The 20510-nt window shown below is 44.0% G+C and overlaps 1 protein-coding gene across 3 annotated transcripts in view; it reads left to right on the top strand.

The window, feature by feature from the left end:
- Positions 1-20510, top strand: part of LOC121569346 (semaphorin-5A) — a 269684-nt gene that overhangs the window by 228597 nt on the left and 20577 nt on the right. For all 3 annotated transcript variants that reach the window (XR_006001351.2, XM_041880229.2, XM_041880230.2), the window contains exon 16: positions 8461-8686. Coding sequence is in view for 2 of the 3 variants with exons in the window: in XM_041880229.2 (XP_041736163.2) it covers positions 8461-8686 (226 nt within the window). In the remaining variant the exon portion in view is untranslated. The remainder of the gene's footprint in view (positions 1-8460; positions 8687-20510) is intronic.

Raw genomic sequence — 20510 nt, forward strand, 5'->3', positions numbered from 1 at the left:
CCAGACACACCTTCCAGACAGACACACCCTCCAGACAGACACACCCTCCAGACAGACACATTTATAAAACAACAGAAGAGAGGCTTAAGGCGTCAGCATGCTTCAGTTCGGCTGGCGCCTAGCCAAACTCGGCTTGGCGAACCGAATGAGTTTGCTCGCATACTCCCTTAAAAGACTTTCGCTTGAAAAATGAGAAAAAAGCGGCAATAGTACTGTTTGTCCATTTTGAGACGCCGTAGCCAGTATACACTTAAAATAGTAGGAATCAATCTAAGATAACTAAAGAAATCTGTTTTTGCCGAAGAGATCTTAGTCGCACATTTTTACATCTAACTAAAATGTGTATGAAAACGAGTCGTCTCTCGTTGAATGACAACAAAGACTTTATTGAAGAATCCCTACTGTTGATCAATCACTGATGAAGGGGCGTAGACTTCGGCTCCGAGCTTCGGCTTGCCTCCAGAAAAAGTGTTGTGGGCCAGAACAGCTGAAAAAAACCTGACCGAAGTCCAAAACGAACAAAAACGTCACAAAATGTCATAATTTTGCTGCTCTCTTCCTACCAAACGGTTTTGGCTGGGAAGCATGCGGACGCCTTTAGGGACCAGGGTTTAGGTAATGCTTTCACACGCCACGCGAAGGGCCCCTGACACCCCCTATCTCCTTCTCTCATCCCCCTCTCTCGCCTCCTACTCACGGCCCAAATGCTTGTAACACCTAAAAAAATAAGCAGCAAAGTCTGGGATGGAGAACGAATGAGACATGAGACACCGGAGTCCATCAGTCAAGTGTAGGCATTTACACACACACACACACACACACACACACACACACACACACACACACACACACACACACACACAGAAGGGACAAACAGAAACGCAGACAGACACAAACATGCACACTTATAGAATTAAACACACACACACACACTGACAGACACACTCATACACACACACACAGAAGAGACAAACAGAAATGCAGAACGACACAAACATGCACACTTATAGAATTAAACACACACACACACACTCACACACCTATACACACATCTGTTCTGGGCAGACACACTCAGACAACACGTGTGCTGGACATAGAGCCCAAACAGCATGTGTGTCTGAAGCAATAAATATCATATGAAACATCCTTATACCCTCAGCCGAACTCTGAGCTGGCTGGAGGACACTTTATCACCAATCTTTGTTAGAGGTGTTGTGAATTATTAAGTACCTCAGCACAACCCGTTCCCCCTCCTCTTCTCTGCTCTCTTCCTGACCATAATGCATACGAGTACAGCAGGAGTGAGTCACTAATTGAATCCAATTTAGGATTCCACATGCCACTCGACACGTTCTGATGATTTCTGCTATGTTTTCACTTTCCTTTCAAAATAAATTTGGGGAATAGAGATGCTATTGAGCGGAGCGATGTGTGTTGGCGTTGTAGAGGAAGAGAGAAAGAGAGAAAGGTAATGATTCCTGTTTTTCACCATTTATGTCGTTTTATTAGTGTACACAGGCTCCCCCACAAAGCATCTGATCAAATTGAATTACCCTGGGCAGGAGGACTTTTGTTAGAATGTTTCAAAGTTTATTTGGGATATTTCTCACCTATTGGACAGTGAGTCACCTTGTACATAACGAATGCCTATTCACACGAGCACAGTGAAACTCATTTGGATGGTGAGCTCTTTCTCGGGCTGAATTTTTTGTGCGAGGTTATGGATTTGTTCAAGTCCAGTTAATGAATGGATTTTTTTTTTTTTTCTTCCTCCTGTGAGCCTCATTCCATTTCTAATACATTATTCAAAACCTGTTATAAAAACTTTGCTTTTGAAAGGTTTTTGATACAACCTGTACATATGCTAACCATCACACTCACAGATGTATCTGAACTAATGCATTTCTTTACAACAGACATTAATTGTCCAGATAAAGCAATCCTGATAGTAGTCCATCTCATCCAGTCTACACATCCTTAGCACACCCATTTTACTACCTTACATTTGTACAGTTGAAGTCGGAAGTTTACATACCCCTTAGCCAAATACATTTTAACTCAGTTTTTCACAATTCCTGACATTTAATCCTAGTAAAAAATCCCTGTCTTAGGTCAGTTAGGATCTCCACTTTATTTTAAAGAATGTGAAATGTCAGAAAAATAGTAGAGAGAATGATTTATTTCAGCTTTTATTTCTTTCATAAACATTCCCAGTGGGTCAGAAGTTTACATACAACTCAATTAGTATTTGGGAGCATTGCCTTTAAATTGTTTAACTTGGGTCAAACGTTTTGGGTAGCCTTCCACAAGCTTCCCACAATAAGTCAGAAAGCCTGCAGAGCTCCATCATACTATCCAGGTCTGTGCCCAAACAGTTTGAGCTTTTAGTTCTAAAAATCCACCTTTCCAGAAATAAATCTCTCACTGTTGCCGCTTGCTACAGACCCCCCTCAGCCCCCAGCTGTGCCCTGGACACCATATGTGAACTGATTGCCCCCCATCTATCCTCAGAGTTCGTACTGCTTGGTGACCTAAATTGGGATATGCTTAATACCCCAGCCATCCTACAATCCAAGCTAGATGCCCTCAACCTCACGCAAATTATCAACGAACCTACCAGGTACAACCCTAAATCCGTAAACATGGGTACTCTCATAGATATCATCCTGACTAACTTACCCTCTAAATACACCTCCGCTGTCTTCAACCAGGATCTCAGCGATCACTGCCTTATTGCCTGCGTCCGTAACGGGTCCGCGGTCAAACGACCACCCCTCATCACTGTCAAACGCTCCCAAAAACACTTCAGCGAGCAGGCCTTCCCTAATTGACCTGGCCCAGGTATCCTGGATGGATATAGATCTCATTCCGTCAGTAGAGGATGCCTGGTTGTTCTTTAAAAGTAATTTCCTCTCAATCTTAAATAGACATGCCCCATTCAAAAAAATACAGAACTAAGAACAGATATAGCCCCTGGTTCTCCTCAGACTTGACTGCCCTTGACCAGCACAAAAACATCCTGTGGCGTACTGCATTAGCATCAAATAGCCCCGTGATATGCAACTTTTCAGGGAAGTTAGGAACCAATATACACAAGCAGTTAGGAAAGCAAAGGCTAACTTTTTCAAACAGAAATTTGCATCCTGTAGCACTAACTCCAAAAGTTTTGGGACACTGTAAAGTCCATGGAAAATAAGAGCACTTCCTCCCAGCTGCCCACTGCACTGAGGCTAGGGAAACACTATCACCACCGATAAATCTACAATAATCGAGAATTTCAACAAGCATTTTGCTACGGCTGGCCATGCTTTCCACCTGGCTACCACTACCCCGGCCACCAGCTCTGCACCCTCCGCTGCAACTTGCCCATGCCCCCCCGCTTCTCCTTCACACAAATCCAGACAGCTGATGTTCTAAAAGAGCTGCAAAATCTGGACCCCTACAAATCATCTGGACTAGACAATCTGGACCCTTTCTTTCTAAAACTAGCCGCCGAAATTGTCGCAACCCCTATTACTAGCCTGTTCAACCTCTCTTTCGTAACGTCTGAGATCCCCAGAGATTGGAAAGCTGCCGCGGTCATCCCCCTCTTCAAAGGGGGTGACACTCTAGATCCAAACTGTTACAGACCCATATCCATCCTGCCCTGCCTTTCAAAAAGTTTTTGAAAGCCAAGTCAACAAACAGATCACCAACCATTTCGAATCCCACCGTACCTTCTCTGCTATGCAATCCGGTTTCGAGCTGGTCATGGGTGCACTTCAGCCACGCTCAAGGTCCTAAATGATATTATAACCGCGATCGATAATAGACAGTACTGTGCAGCCGTTTTCATTGACCTGGCCAAGGCTTTCGACTCTGTCAACCACCGCATTCTTATTGGCAGACTAAATAGCCTTGGTTTCTCTAATGACTGCCTCGCCTGGTTCACCAACTACTTCTCAGATAGAGTTCAATGTGTCAAATCGGAGGGCCTGTTGTCTGGACCTATGGCAGTCTCTATGGGGGTGCCACAGGGTTCAATTCTTGGGCCAACTCTTTTCTCTGTGTATATCAATGACGTCGCTCTTGCTGCTGGTGACTCTCAGATCCACCTCTCACGCAGACGACACCATTTTGTATACATCTGGCCCTTCATTGGACACTGTGTTAACAAACCTCCAAACGAGCTTCAATTCCATACAACACTCCTTCAGTAGCCTCCAACTGCTCTTAAACACTAGTAAAACAAAATGCATGCTCTTCAACCGACGCTGCTTGCACCCGCCCACCCGACTAGAATCACTACTCTAGACGGGTCTGACCTAGAGTACGTGGACAACTACAAATATCTAGGTGTCTGGTTAGACTGTAAACTCTCCTTCCAGACTCACATTAAGAATCTCCAATCCAAAGTTAAATCTAGAATCGGTTTCCTATTTCGCAACAAAGCCTCCCTTCACTCATGCTGCCAAACATGCCCTTGTAAAACTGACTATCCTACCGATCCTTGACTTCGGCGATGTCATTTACAAAATAGCCTCCAACACTCTACTCAGCAAATTGGATGTTGTCTATCACAGTGCCATCCGTTTTGTCTCCAAAGCCCCATATAATACCCACCACTGTGACCTGTACGCTCTTGTTGGCTGGTCCTCACTACATATTCGTCGCCAAACCCACTGGCTCCAGGCCATCTATAAATCACTGCTAGGCAAATCCCCGCCTTATCTTAGCTCATTGGTCACCATAGCAACACCCACCCGTGAGTCTGCGCTCCAGCGGGTATATCTCACTGGTCATCCCCAAAGCCAACACCTCCTTTGGCCGCAATTCCTTCCAGTTCTCTGCTGCCAATGACTGGAACAAACTGCAAAAATCTCTGAAGCTGGAGACGCTTATCTCCCTCACTAACTTTAGGCATCAGTTGTCAGAGCACCTTACCGATCACTGCACCTGTACACAGCCCATCTGAAATTAGCCCGCCCAACTACCTCATCCCTATATTGTTATTTATTTTGCTCATCTGTACCCCAGTATCTCTATTTGCACATCATCTCTTGCACATCATTCCAGTGTTAATACTAAATTGTAATTATTTTGCACTATAGCCTATTTTATTGCCTTACCTCCATAACTTGCTAAATTTGCACACTGTATATTAATTGTATTTCTGTTGTATTTTTTTGATTTTTGTTTTGTTTTACCCCATATGTAACTCTGTGTTGTTGTTTTTATCGCACTGCTATGCTTTATCTTGGCCAGGTCGCAGTTGTAAATGAGAACTTGTTCTCAACTGGTTTACCTGGTTAAATAAAGGTGAAATAAAAATAAAATAAAAAAAAAGTTGGGTGAATTTTGGCCCATTCCTCCTGACAGAGCTGGTGTAACTGAGTCAGGTTTGTAGGCCTCCTTGCTCGCACACGCTTTTTCAGTTCTGCCCACAGATTTTCTATAGGATTGAGGTCAGGGCTTTGTGATGGCCACTCCAATACCTTGACTTTGTTGTCCTTAAGCCATTTTGCCACAACTTTGGAAGTATGCTTGGGGTCATTGTCAATTTGGAAGACCCATTTGGGACCAAGCTTTAACTTCCTGACTGATGTCTTGAGATGTTGCTTCAATATATCCACATTATTTTCCTTCCTCATGATGCCATCTATTTTGTGAAGTGCACCAGTCCCTCCTGCAGCATAGCACCCCCACAGCATGATGCTGCCACCCCCGTGCTTCATGGTTGGGATGATGTTTTTCGGCTTGCAAGCACACCCTTTTTCCTCCAAACACGACGATGGTCATAATGGCCAAACAGTTCTATTTTTGTTTCATCAGACCAGAGGACATTTCTCCAAAAAGTACGATCTTTGTCCCCATGTGCAGTTGCAAACCGTAGTTTGGCTTTTTTATGGCGGTTTTGGAGCAGTGGCTTCTTCCTTGCTGAGCGGCCTTTCAGGTTATGTCGATATAGGACTCATTTTACTGTGGATATAGATACTTTTGTACCTGTTTCCTCCAGCATCTTCACAAGGTCCTTTGCTGTTGTTGTGGGATTGATTTGCACTTTTCGCACCAAAGTACGTTCATCTCTAGGAGACAGAACACGTCTCCTTCCTGAGCGGTATGATGGCTGTGTGGTCCCATGGTGTTTATACTTGCGTACTATTGTTTGTACAGATGAACGTGGTACCTTCAGGCGTTTGGAAATTGCTCCCAAGTATGAACCAGACTTGTGGAGGTCTACAATTTTTTTTCTGAGGTCTTGGCTGATTTATTTTGATTTTCCCATGATGTCAAGCAAAGAGGCACTGAGTTTGAAGGTAGGCCTTGAAATACATCCACAGGTACACCTCCAATTGACTCAAATTATGTCAATTAGCCTATCAGAAGCTTCTAAAGCCATGACATAATTTTCTGAAATTTTCCAAGCTGTTTAAAGGCACAGTCAACATTGTGTATGTAAACTTCTGACCTACTGGAATTGTGATACAGTGAATTATAAGTGAAATAATCTGATTGTAAACAATTGTTGGAAAGATTACTTGTGTCACGCACAACGTAGATGTCCTAACCGACTTCTTGTTAACAAGAAATGTGTGGAGTGGTTGAAAAACGAGTTTTAATGACTCCAACCTAAGTGTATTTAAACTTCCGACTTCAACTGTATCTAAAAACAGATTAATCTGGATTTTTCTCCCCCTACCGATATATTCACCTACCACTCATTTTCAAAGTGAAAGAAAAATTATAGAACGTTTTCCAAATTAATGTATATATATTTTGTTGTCACACCCCAGAGCTTTTCCGGTGACAAGAATACCCACAACATGATGCTGTCACCACAATACTTGGAGGGAGGGAGGGAGGGAGAGGTAGAGAGAGGTAGAGAGAGGTAGAGAGAGGGGTAGAGAGAGAGGTAGAGAGAGGGGTAGAGAGAGAGGTAGAGAGAGAGGTAGAGAGAGGTAGAGAGAGAGAGAGAGAGAGAGAGAGAGAGAGAGAGAGATGACAGAGAGAGAGAGAGAGAGGGAGAGTGTTCCAGCCCCTCCTGCCAACCCCAGACTCAATGTGACAACCTGATGGGTGAACAAAATAGACTTGTATCTTATTTGGTCAAGGTCTGTCAGTCACTCAACTCCAAGGCTTTACTCAGCATGAATAAGTAACAGACACGGAGAATGGCTGTCATATCACCTTCCCCCCTCTAAACGACACGAAGACAATGGTGTAATTTCCTCCCCCGCATCACCTTTCACCCTATCACTCCCTCCTACCCCTGCTCGCCTCTCACTTTTATTTATCTGGCTTGTCATTGTAAGTAGGTGCTGGACTACCAGGCCGCTTGGATCGTTAGACATACTCAGACTGCACTCACTAACAGTGCCCTGGAAAGCTCTGCCTCGGAGAAGGATGGAGATAGTGAGGGAAAGGAGAAATGAAAGAAGAGGGGGGGGCAACGGAGGAGAAAGCATGCAAAAATAGGTCCGTGATGTGTGGAGGTCTTAACTATGGTAACAAAGCCAGAGAAGAAGGCAGGCATACAGGACCCTCCCTGTGTCTAGATACAGGACCCTCCCTATCTCTAGATACAGGACTCTCCCTATCTCTAGATACAGGACTCTCCCTATCTCTAGATACAGGACTCTCCCTATCTCTAGATACAGGACTCTCCCTATCTCTAGATACAGGACTCTCCCTATCTCTAGATACAGGACTCTCCCTATCTCTAGATACAGGACTCTCCCTATCTCTAGATGGATTCTTGTCAAATGGAAACGTCACTCAGAGTTGTGTATCATGTTTTTTTCTCATTATCATACCCTCACACCTTCACATGTCCATCCTCCTTTTTCCTACCCCCCCCTCTCGTGCCCACCTACTTCTCTTCCTCCATCCATCTTCCCTCCCTCCTCTTCTCCCCCCCCGCCACACCTCTGTTACAGATAACATCTAATGACCTTTCCTGCCAGTCCTGTTTGCCATGTTAAGCGCGTGGGTCTAATGGGACTGTTTCATAGTTCATATGTGATACCAGCCACCCGGCAGCAGAACACCACAGGGTATTGACAATAAGAAGACCACCTGTCATAGAAACTTCTCAAAGCCAGCACAGAATGTTAATAGGAATGTGCATTATTTCTGTTCAAAATCTATGGCTTATGCTGTTTCCTGGGAATACCAATCAATCAGAAAGAGAATGTCCATTATAATCATTCCAATTCTATGTTTTGTCCTCTCTTTTTCTCTCTCACATATACTCTCTCTCTCTCTCTCTCTCTCTCTCTCTCTCTCTCTCTCTCTCTCTCTCTCTCTCTCTCTCTCTCTCTCTCTCTCTCTCTCTCTCTCTCTCTCTCTCTCTCTCTCTCTCTCTCTCTCTCTCTCTCTCTCTCTCTCTCTCTCTCTCTCTCTCTCTCTCTCTCTCTCTCTCTCTCCCTCTCTCTCTCTCTCTCTGTCTCTCTGTCTCTCTGTCTTTCTGTCTCTCTACAGGAGTACCAGTCGTGTAACACCCTGCCGTGTCCTGACTTGAAGAAGACCACTCCCTGGACCCCCTGGATGCCGGTCAACATATCGGACAACGGCGGTCACTACGAGCAGCGGTTCCGGTACACCTGTAAGGCCCGTGTCCCCGACCCTGATCTGCTGGAGGTGGGCCGACAGAGGATAGAGATGCGATACTGCTCCAGGGACGGCTCCACTGGATGCTTCACTGACGGTGAGTGGAACAGTTCATAGTTAACAGAATAAATAAATAAACCTCAACTGTCTTCTGTCAGGTGGTGACGGTTCTCTCAGATGACACTAGTTATTCAACTGAATCATTCACTTCTCTCTCACTCGCCACTCTCTCTCTCTGCACTGTCTCAGTCTCTCTGCACTTTCTTTCTCTCTCCACTCTCTCTCTCCACTCTCTCAACTCTCTCTCGCTCTCTCCAATTCAATTCAAAGGGCTTTATTGGCATGGGAAACGTGTTTACATTGCCAAAGCAAGTGGAATAGACAATAAACAAAAAGGGAAATAAACAATCAGAAATTAACAGTAAACATTACACTCACAAGACTTTTTAAATCGGCTGAAGTGTTTTCATTCCCGGCCTGATTCCTTCATCAGCTCCAAACGTCAAATGTGTTAATGAACTTCCACAATGAAAATCCACAGAGCTACTTACCAGTTTGGGGCAGATAATGTTAGCTTCCTCGAATCAGAACCATTATGGATCCCACTCCCCACTTTCCCTCTCTCTCCTCCCTGACACAAGCACCATTCTGGCTCCAATTTCATCTCTCACCTCAGCTGATACCATGGTGTCTAACTCTCCCGTCTCGGATTAGAGAGGTGTAAACACATGTACCAACAGGTTGCTAATTGACATGTTGTTGATGTTGTTTAGGAGGAGGCTAACCATTAGAGGGAGAGAAGAGGGAGGGAGGGAGGGAGAGAGGGAGAGAGGGAGGGAGGGAGGGAGGGAGAGAGGGAGAGAGAGAGGGAGAGAGGGAGGGAGGGAGGGAGGGAGGAGAGAGAGAGAGAGAGAGAGAGAGAGAGGGAGAGGAGAGAGAGAGGAGAGAGAGGGAGAGAGAGAGAGAGAGAGAGAGAGAGAGAGAGAGAGAGAGAGAGAGAGAGAGAGAGAGAGAGAGAGAGAGAGAGAGAGAGAGAGAGAGAGAGAGAGAGAGAGAGAGAGAGAGAGAGAGAGAGAGAGAGAGAGGGAGGGAGGGAGGGAGGGAGGGAGAGGGGAGAGGGAGAGGGAGAGGGAGAGAGAGAGAGCGTGCGCGTCTTGTGATCATCCCCTGACAGATTCCTTTACACCCAGAATCAGTAGTTAACCTTTATCACACAGAGAGGCCATCATGCAGTAATCAGCTCCATACTGTATGGATGTCTCAAAGACCCCTCCAGACTCAAAGACCCCTCCAGACTCAAAGACCCCTCCAGACCCAAAGACCCCTCCGGACCCAAAGACCCCTCCAGACCCAAAGACCCCTCCGGACCCAAAGACCCCTCCAGACCCAAAGACCCCTCCAGACCCAAAGACCCCTCCAGACCCAAAGACCCCTCCGGACCCAAAGACCCCTCCAGACCCAAAGACCCCTCCAGACCCAAAGACCCCTCCAGACCCAAAGACCCCTCCAGACCCAAAGACCCCTCCAGACCCAAAGACCCCTCCAGACCCAAAGACCCCTCCAGAGATGTTGAGAGCCCAGTGGGAATAGAGTGCACTGTCGCCCAATGAAGATTTACAGTTAGCAGCGGGCTACTCGCTATTGATTTGAGTCCACACACACACACACACACACACACACACACACACACACACACACACACACACACACACACACACCCCAGGCGTTTATAAGAGGACGGTGATAAAGCAGGCTGATAGAGTGTGTGTGTGTGTGTGTGTGTGTGTCCGCGCATGTGTGTGTGTATAAAATACAGAGGCTCCTGTACCTAGACGTGATCATAATAGATAGTGATCAGTGCAGTAACCCTCAGAGACAGATAGCCAGAGACAGTAGTTTATACTCCAATGAAACACATGAAATATTATCACACACATAAAACCACACTGCCTCTGTGTAGTGGTTGGAAATAAGAAACTCCAGTAGTCATCAGTGACTAAAGAACTACTACACCCACACCACGTTTACCTACATGTATAAATATATATATCATTATAGGACCAGGAGGTTTACCTACATGTATACTTATATCATTATAGGACCAGGAGGTTTACCTGACCATGTGACAAGTCCAGGAAAAACTCAGGGCTCTATTTATACATTAGACTGTGTACATGCAATATGACTGTGAGAGACCGTTCCTGCAAACTGTTCCAACCTTTTGGAGTGTAGCTGTCCTTTAATATGCAGGTGAGTCTCTGAGAGTCACTGATATGAACTCTGTTTTTTCAGGTCTTTTCATGTGTGTTCCTTCCTCCCTTTCTGCGGAATGTCAACATGGTTGTCATGCAAGGATCAGAAGGTTCAGAAATGGCTGACATTTGGCAATTGTAGCTCCTTTTGAAGTCACATATTTTATCCCAGACGCAACTCACACCTGCTTCATGCCGATACGGAATGCTAGATCAATTTTCTCAGGAAATAATGAAAATGTTAGATTAGGAGGTGTGTTTGAACAGCTTTGGTTTCGGTTCCATCTCTCGCTACCTCAATTGAGGTGATACTATCTATCTAAATTAGATGGGCTAGATAAAGCGTATAAGATTAAGCCAAGCAGAGAGAATGGCTTTTATTGGACATACCGAGTCATTTTGAGCAGCGATCAAGGCTTAATTATGGTTATTAGTTAATTACTTAAGATGTTAATTGATTAAGAGATCTTTCTCATCATGTCTACTCAGTAATTATTCATGTAATGTGTTCTCCTTTCTAGTCTCTCCTTAAAGTGGAACTGACAGCATTTTAGCAACATGAAATCTTATTAAAATCTGTTCATATACACCCCCAGGGAGAATATGACACTTAAAAAAAAAAAAACATTTTCTGACAAGCGAGCACTTAAATATGGTCATTTTCACGTTTTCATCAATTCTTAGAATGTTTGAAAATTACATATACTAAGTCATTTGTGAAAACTCTATAGCAATATAGAGTGGGGAAGCGGCCGTGCGTTTGGACAATTAATAGACACTGCAGTAAATAAACCCTAATAATAACATCTGTCTCGTCCAAGACCAGAGTCTATGCAGACCGGTGCACCATAGCCAATCAGAGCTACAGTAGGCCTTTATGCAAAGAAGCCATTTGTCACACAGGCCTGCCATCATTCACTTTGAACTGGACTGTGTGTTTACAAGAAGTTGCAACAGCACGACTTTAGATCATTAGAACGCATTCGCCAAGTGCCACAAAATACACCTGAACAGATTTTTGCAAATGTGTTGTGGTGTCAGGACAACGATGCTGATATGCTGTGTAGACAAGAAATCCGCTTGACACTGTACTTGATTATAAGTGTTTATTATATCAAAGGTTCCAGCGTCAATTTACAGATTTCTGCAGAAATCCGGAGAACAACTAACCCAATCTAAAAATGATTATTCTCCCCGTCCTTTGTTCAAAACCTGGTATATATCCTATGTAACATAATATGGCGTGATTTGAATAGACCAATCCCTGACCTTCACATAGCAGACTCTCGTCTGTTTTAGGGGGCCCCTGTAGTAATGCTTTCCTGATGTTTCAGCAAAGCAGAGTAAAATTCCTCTAACACACCATTTGCAAACGTCAGCCAAAATTATAAACTGTTCAGATACTACAGTGTCAATGCCACAGGAGTCCTCTTACATTTGGGAACTTTACAGTCCTATTGATCAAACAACCATAAAAAGGTAGGCTCTCTCTCCCTCAGTTATGCACATCAACAACAACAAGATCAACAACTAATGCTAGCCAGAGCAAGATGAGCTAAAATCTAACGAAGGAACATTAGATAAACCCTCTCAAAATTGTTCAGCTAGTTGCCAGTCAACATTGCACTGATAAACGATGAGGAACTGTAGCCTACTCGTCCTCCTGCAGCTTGCCTGTCAATGCATTCTGGTCCCAACCAAGCACCTAAGCTAACTGGCTAAAGTTGACTAGCTTGCTCTGACAATTTTACTCACCCTAGCAGAGCTGGTTAGGCTGTTTACATGTTATCTAGAGCGTTCTTGACTAACTATTACTTTTTTTGCCTACGTTTACTGACACCGGTCATATTCAGCGGGTGTTGCGCATTCGTAAATTCATCAGCTATTCTGCGCTCTGGCACACTCAGGCGAGTGCCAGGCAGAAACAGGAGTGTCATCGTCTGTCTGTCTGTGATGTGTTTCAGCTCAGACGCTCTGAGGCGAAGGCCCTCTCTGAGACAATAGATTAGTCTCCCCTGCCCACAGACATCAGTAGCCGACACAGAGAGCATAGATATATTAGTTCTGCCTGTGCTCAGACATCACTAGCACACTGACCAATCTTAATATTTTTAAAGTACATATCTTTCCCTTTCTCTTCTCACCATTGTTGACTGTTGGGACTAACTTCAATCCCTTAGTCAGAGGAACACTATACGGGATTACTAGTTCTATAACTCCCACATCTACAGCTGAGCTGATACACAGTAGCAGTCTGAGATCTTTAAGTCTGTCTAGCAGATAGTTTACAGATCTGGTTGATAGAACTTTATTAATTAATCTAACCAGTTAAGTTGACTGAGAACACATTATAATAATACAGCAACAACCTAGGGAATAGTTACAGTGGGGAGGAATGAGCCAAGAAGCTGAAGCTGAAGAATTAGGTGGCCATGATGGTATGAGGGCCAGATTGGGAATTTAGTCAGGACACTGGGGTTAACACCCCTACTCTTACAATAAGTGCCATGGGGTCTTTAGTGACCACAGAGAGTCAGGACACCTGTTTGACGTCCCATCCGAAAGACAACACTGCCCTGGGGCATTGTTATTATTTTTAGACCAGAGGAAAGAGTGCATCCTACTGTCCCACCAACACCACTTCCAGCATCATCTGTCGCCCATCCAGAGACTGACCAGGACCAACCCTGCTTAGCTTCAGAGGCAAGCCAGCAGTGGGATGCAGGGTGGTATGCTGCTGGCAAAGATCTGATTTATAAATCTGGTTGATAGATCTGTTTGATAGATCTGGTTTATAAATCTGGTAATCTCTTTACTAAAAACCCCTGAGTCACTTCCTTGTATCTGCCTTACCTCTGTCGACCTCAGACAAACGTAAATACAACATCTCCTGGTAATTAGCCCTAATCACTGGGTGTTAGTTACAGTGTGTGTGTGTGTGTGTGTGTGTGTGTGTGTGTGTGTGTGTGTGTGTGTGTGTGTGTGTCTGCACTCTGTTCCCATCAGGGTGGGAGTTTTCATCTGTAACTTTTAATAAGCGATTCACACAAACACACACACACACTAAGCGTCTCCCTGAGTCGATCCCTGGGGCGAGTGTTTGACAGTCCAGATGACAGCTGTGTGAATACTGTCACAGCTCTGTGGCTTAACACTGTAATCCACCAGAGCTGCTCATCTTCTGGATTAAACACACACACATTTCTGATCTCATCTCAATTGTGTGTGAATGTGTGTGTGGGACATTGTCAGTGGGCCTCTCAATATTTGATTAACAATTATTTGGCATTACTGCTATTAGCACACACAAACACATTGAATAACAGATTCACTACATGGAACAACAGATAGTCCCCAAAAAAGTCTAAACTAAGTTTGTTCTGAAATGTCTGTCCTATATCAGGGAGATATAAGACAGATCAGGAAACATTTGTGACCAACCGCTTCGATTCGGGCTTATGTAGCAACATTTTAAATTGTGTTTTTTACATTGTATAAAAGTACAGACAGAGCTAGAAAATGCTATATCATACACTGCAGTTGAGGAACAATGGGAAAGTAATTCTGCTTTGAAAGTTGATCAACTTGTAACCCCACTTTTGAGAAAATGGCCCTTGAATGTTTTCCCGTTCAGCATCGTTCACACTCTCTTAAACCTTAATCCCACCCATCTCTTTAAGGATTCACATGTGAGACCATGTGGTAAACACACGGCTATATCAAATAAAATCAAAGTTTATTTGTCACATGCACAGGATACAGAAGGTGTAAACGGTACACTGAAATGGTTACTTGAATAGTAGCAATATCAAAAACAGAAAATGTCCAGATAAAAATATGTTATAATTATTAGATGACCAGTACAGGACACACTTGTCTAAATTAATGGGTAATGTGAAGGAAATTCTATAACCACTCTCCAGCCACATCTAGCTAAGTGGATGGGTCACTATTGTCTAGACATGTACACATGTTCATGAAATACAATAGATGGCCGTAATCACCCCCAGACAGACCTGGCTAATTTGATGGGCCATGTAATAATCCGGCCGAAGTGGAGTCTTTTGTTTAGACATGTAGCTAGCTAGGTAGCATAATAATAATCCCAACTCATACTACTACCAATACAAACATTTTCGTAGCTGTAGTATGAATCTGCAGGTAGCTAAAGCTAACAAACTAGGTTCAACATTAGCTAGCTAACATTAAGCTATAACTAGCAATGCAAATTATCTTTTGAAAAATGAAAATTTCTGATTCGAATAACATTACTACACAGATCATACATGTAACGTTAGCTAGCGAGCCAGCAAGCTAACGTTCGCTAGCTAACTAACAGTACACTTTAACTTGCAATAAAAACATATTTCTGACAAAATTAGAAACTTAGATCTGAAAATGTAGCTAGACTCTTACCCGTATACATGGATGAACGCTTCACGGCAGCCTGGAACCATTTAAATCAGTTTTGTTTGTAGCTACATCTTGTTTGGCCAGTGTTGTGTCAAGTCACTCCAGTTCACACTGACCGTGGCGTGTGCAGAAAGTAGCCCATCACTTTTTCCAACTGATCTGTTGATAGCGCCTGCTAAATTCAGGGCATCAATGTTTGTGAGAAAAGTAGTGAAACTTTTGTAGTTCTTGATGGCTAATGTTATATCTTTCAAAAACAGCATGGTAGAAAGGACTATCATCAAATACTGAACAGCTCACGTTACAGACAGAAGCATGCTACATGGCAGACAATTCCAAACTTATCTCCCGGCATGTCCAGCCCATCCATTATCTCAGCCAATCACGGCTAGTGGGAAGGTTCCTGTCTTTTTCCGTGGCTAAACCAACTAGGCTCGTAATTTAACAATTGTATTCGTATTTATGGATGGAATACAAGTTTGTTATTAAGGCACATGAAAGTTCACATGTTCCAGAAAGCATTTCTGCCAGAAAACGCATTTTGATAAAAAATGAATGTTTACGTTCAAATGCCTCTCCTGTGAAGTAGTGACTTGCTACATACACCTAGTTTCCTCGAACTAGTCACATTTGTTATTTTCTATGACAGGTATTTATCCCCTTATTTTTGGCACAAAAAGTATCCATATATACCTCCATTAATTTTTTCAACTGGTCCCGTGGGACCTTCAGACGAGTGTGGGCGTTCTAGAGCAAAACACCTACCTTTCCACATAGGGGTCATATTAGTGTGTAGCCCAAACTCTTGGGACACAAACTGTTGGGACGCTTGTGGGGGTCGTAGAGAAAATAACACCATCGTGTTCGTGAGAGTCTCATCTTTCCATAGAGGGGTCATAATAGTTTGTAGGCCAAACCATTTTGTGAGAAGACCGATTTTCGGGATGTCTCAAGGTCTGACAAAGACCGCTCTAGCTCTGTCACCTTTCACCGCATATCTCTAGCTTAAACGGACAGATTTTTATGGGGCTTTTTTTATTATGCTAATTCGATTTTAGCGGGGCGTGGACATCGACCTTTGGGGGCTAGAATGCATTGTATTACATTTCTTGTTTCTAACTCTGTACTTTGGGTAAGATCATGAAACAGTCCATTGTGTTCGGAGGAGTGAGAAGACTATGAAACAGTCCATTGTGGAGGAGGAGTGAGAAGACTATGAAACAGTGTGTTTGGAGGAATGAGAAGACTATGAAACAGTGTGTTTGGAGGATTGAGAAGACTATGAAACAGTGTGTTTGGAGGAGTGAGAATATGAAACAGTCCATTGTGTTTGGAGGAGTGAGAATATGAAACAGTCCATTGTGTTTGGAGAAGTGAGAAGACTATGAAACAGTCCATTATGGAGGAGTGAGAAGACTATTCAACAGTCCATTGTGTTTGGAGGAGTGAGAAGACTATGTAACAGTGTGTTTGGAGGAGTGAGAAGACTATGAAACAGCCCATTGTGGAGGAGGAGTGAGAAGACTATGAAGCAGTGTGTTTGGAGGAGTGAGAAGACTATGAAACAGCCCATTGTGGAGGAGTGAGAAGACTATTCAACAGTCCATTGTGTTTGGAGGAGTGAGAATACTATGTAACAGTGTGTTTGGAGGAGTGAGAAGACTATGAAACAGCCCATTGTGGAGGAGGAGTGAGAAGACTATGAAGCAGTGTGTTTGGAGGAGTGAGAAGACTATGAAACAGCCCATTGTGGAGGAGGAGTGAGAAGACTATGAAGCAGTGTGTTTGGAGGAGTGAGAATACTATGAAACAGTGTGTTTGGAGGAGTGAGAAGACTATGAAACAGTGTGTTTGGAGGAGTGAGAAGACTATGAAGCAGTGTGTTTGGAGGAGTGAGAAGACTATGAAACAGCCCATTGTGGAGGAGGAGTGAGAAGACTATGTAACAGTGTGTTTGGAGGAGTGAGAAGACTATGAAACAGCCCATTGTGGAGGAGGAGTGAGAAGACTATGAAGCAGTGTGTTTGGAGGAGTGAGAAGACTATGAAACAGCCCATTGTGGAGGAGTGAGAAGACTATTCAACAGTCCATTGTGTTTGGAGGAGTGGAGAATACTATGTAACAGTGTGTTTGGAGGAGTGAGAAGACTATGAAACAGCCCATTGTGGAGGAGGAGTGAGAAGACTATGAAGCAGTGTGTTTGGAGGAGTGAGAAGACTATGAAACAGCCCATTGTGGAGGAGGAGTGAGAAGACTATGAAGCAGTGTGTTTGGAGGAGTGAGAATACTATGAAACAGTGTGTTTGGAGGAGTGAGAAGACTATGAAACAGTGTGTTTGGAGGAGTGAGAAGACTATGAAGCAGTGTGTTTGGAGGAGTGAGAAGACTATGAAACAGCCCATTGTGGAGGAGGAGTGAGAAGACTATGTAACAGTGTGTTTGGAGGAGTGAGAAGACTATGAAACAGCCCATTGTGGAGGAGGAGTGAGAAGACTATGAAGCAGTGTGTTTGGAGGAGTGAGAAGACTATGAAGCAGTGTGTTTGGAGGAATGAGAAGACTATGTAAGAGTGTGTTTGGAGGAGTGAGAAGACTATGAAGCAGTGTGTTTGGAGGAGTGAGAAGACTATGAAGCAGTGTGTTTGGAGGAGTGAGAAGACTATGTAACAGTGTGTTTGGAGGAGTGAGAAGACTATGAAGCAGTGTGTTTGGAGGAGTGAGAAGACTATGAAACAGCCCATTGTGGAGGAGGAGTGAGAAGACTATGTAACAGTGTGTTTGGAGGAGTGAGAAGACTACGAAACAGCCCATTGTGGAGGAGGAGTGAGAAGACTATGAAGCAGTGTGTTTGGAGGAGTGAGAAGACTATGAAGCAGTGTGTTTGGAGGAATGAGAAGACTATGAAACAGTGTGTTTGGAGGAGTGAGAAGACTATGTAACAGTGTGTTTGGAGGAGTGAGAAGACTATGAAGCAGTGTGTTTGGAGGAGTGAGAAGACTATGTAACAGTGTGTTTGGAGGAGTGAGAAGACTATGAAGCAGTGTGTTTGGAGGAGTGAGAAGACTATGAAGCAGTGTGTTTGGAGGAGTGAGAAGACTATGAAGCAGTGTGTTTGGAGGAGTGAGAAGACTATGAAACAGCCAATTGTGGAGGAGTGTGAGTGTGTAGTGTACAGTGCATTCGGAAAGTAGTCAGACCCCTGGACTTTTTCCACATTTTGTTTCATTACAGCCTTATTCTAAAACTGATCAAATTATTTCTACACACAATGCCCCATAATGACAAAGCGAAAACAGAAAAACCTTTTTTACATAAGTATTCAGACCCTTTGCTATGAGACTCGAAATTGAGCTCAGGTATATCCTCTTTCCATTGATCATCCTTGAGATGTTTCTACAACTTGATTGGAGTCCACCTGTGGTAAATTCAATTGATTGGAAATTATTTGGATAGGCACACACCTGTCTATATAAAAAGGTCCCACAGTTGACAGTGCATGTCAGAGCAAAAACCAAGCCTTTGGGTCGAAGGAATTGTTCGTAGAGCTCAGAAACAGAATTGTGTCAAGGCACAGATCTGGGGAAGGGTACCAAAAAATGTCTGTTGCATTGAAGGTCCCCAAGAACACAGTGGCCTCCATCATTCTTAAATGGAAGAAGTTTGGAACCACCAAGACTCTTCCTAGAGCTGGCCACCCGGCCAAACTGAGCAATCGGGGGAGAAGGGCCTTGGTCAGGGAGGTGACCAAGATCCCGATGGTCACTCTGACAGAGCTCCAGAGTTCCTCTGTGGAGATGGGAGAACCTTCCAGAAGGACAACCATCTCTGCATCACTCCACCAATCAGGCCTTTATGGTAGAGTGGCCAGACGGAAAAAAAACTCCTCATTAAAAGGCACATGACAGCCCACTTGGAGTTTGCCAAAAGGCACCTAAAGGACTCAGATCACGAGAAACAAAATTCTCTGGTCTGATGAAACCAAGATTGAACTATTTTGCCTGAATGTCAAGTGTCACGTCTGGAGGAAACCTGGCCCCATCCCTACGGTGAAGCATGGTGGTGGCAGCATCAGCGGCAGGGACTGGGAGACTAGCCAGGATCGTGGGAAAGATGAACGGCGCAAATTACAGAGAGATCCTTGATGAAAACCTGCTCCAGAGCGCTCAGGACTTCAGACTGGTGCGAAGGTTCACCTTCCAACAGGACAATGACTCTAAGCACACAGCCAAGACAATGCAGGAGTGGCTTTGGGACAAGTCTCTGAGTGTCCTTGAGTGGCCCAGCCAGAACCCGGACTTGAACTCGATCGAGATCTGAAAATAGCTGTGCAGTGACGCTCCCCATCCAACCTGACAGAGCTTGAGAGGATCTGCAGAGAAGTATTGGAGAAACTCCCCCAAATAGCTTGTAGCGTCATAACCAAGAAGACTCAAGGCTGTAATCGCTGCCAAAAGTACTGAGTAAAGGGTCTGAATACTTAGATGTAAATTAGATATTTCCGTTTTTTTATTTTAATAAATATTTTCAAAAATCTAAAAACCTGTTTTTGCTTTGTCATTATGTGGTATTGTGTGTAGCTTGATGAAGAAAAACAACAACAATTTAATCCATTTTAGAATAAGGCTGTACCGTAACAAAACGTGGAAATGGTCAAGGGGTCTGAATTCTTTTCGAATACACTGTACATCTACCAGTCTGAGCAGAGGGCTTTATAAAGAGTGCAGGTCACCGTGGCAGGCAGAGCTGTCCGTGCCACTGCCTGTTCCAAATCAATAAAAAGCAGGGGCCTCAGAGGATCTGTCAGCTCATGCCAACTCAGTGGCAGGGAGGTAGAGAGAAAGAGTGTGTGTGTGTGTGTGTGTGTGTGTGTGTGTGTGTGTGTGTGTGTGTGTGTGTGTGTGTGTGTGTGTGTGTGTGTGTGTGTGTGTGTGTGTGTGTGTGTGTGTGTGTGTGGACATGTTGACTCCCAAGGTTGTGTGTAGGTATGAAGAGGTCAGGACTCTACGTGTGATAGGTTAGCACTGTTTTCTCTGCTAAAGGGCTGCAGGGACAGTCCAAAACACCCAGCAGCAGGAAACTGGATGGAGAGCTCAATGAAACAATAGACAGAGAAAGACACCCAGCAGCAAGGAACTGGATGGAGAGCTCAATGAAACAATAGACAGAGAAAGAAAGAAGGGTTGAGAAATAGAGAGAAGGGTGAAAGTTCAAATCAAAGTGTACAAAGTTTTGCTGATGTTGTCGCAGGTGAAATGAT

The sequence above is a fragment of the Coregonus clupeaformis genome, chromosome 7 (genome assembly GCF_020615455.1).
Source record: "Coregonus clupeaformis isolate EN_2021a chromosome 7, ASM2061545v1, whole genome shotgun sequence".
NCBI classification, from domain to species: domain Eukaryota; kingdom Metazoa; phylum Chordata; class Actinopteri; order Salmoniformes; family Salmonidae; genus Coregonus; species Coregonus clupeaformis.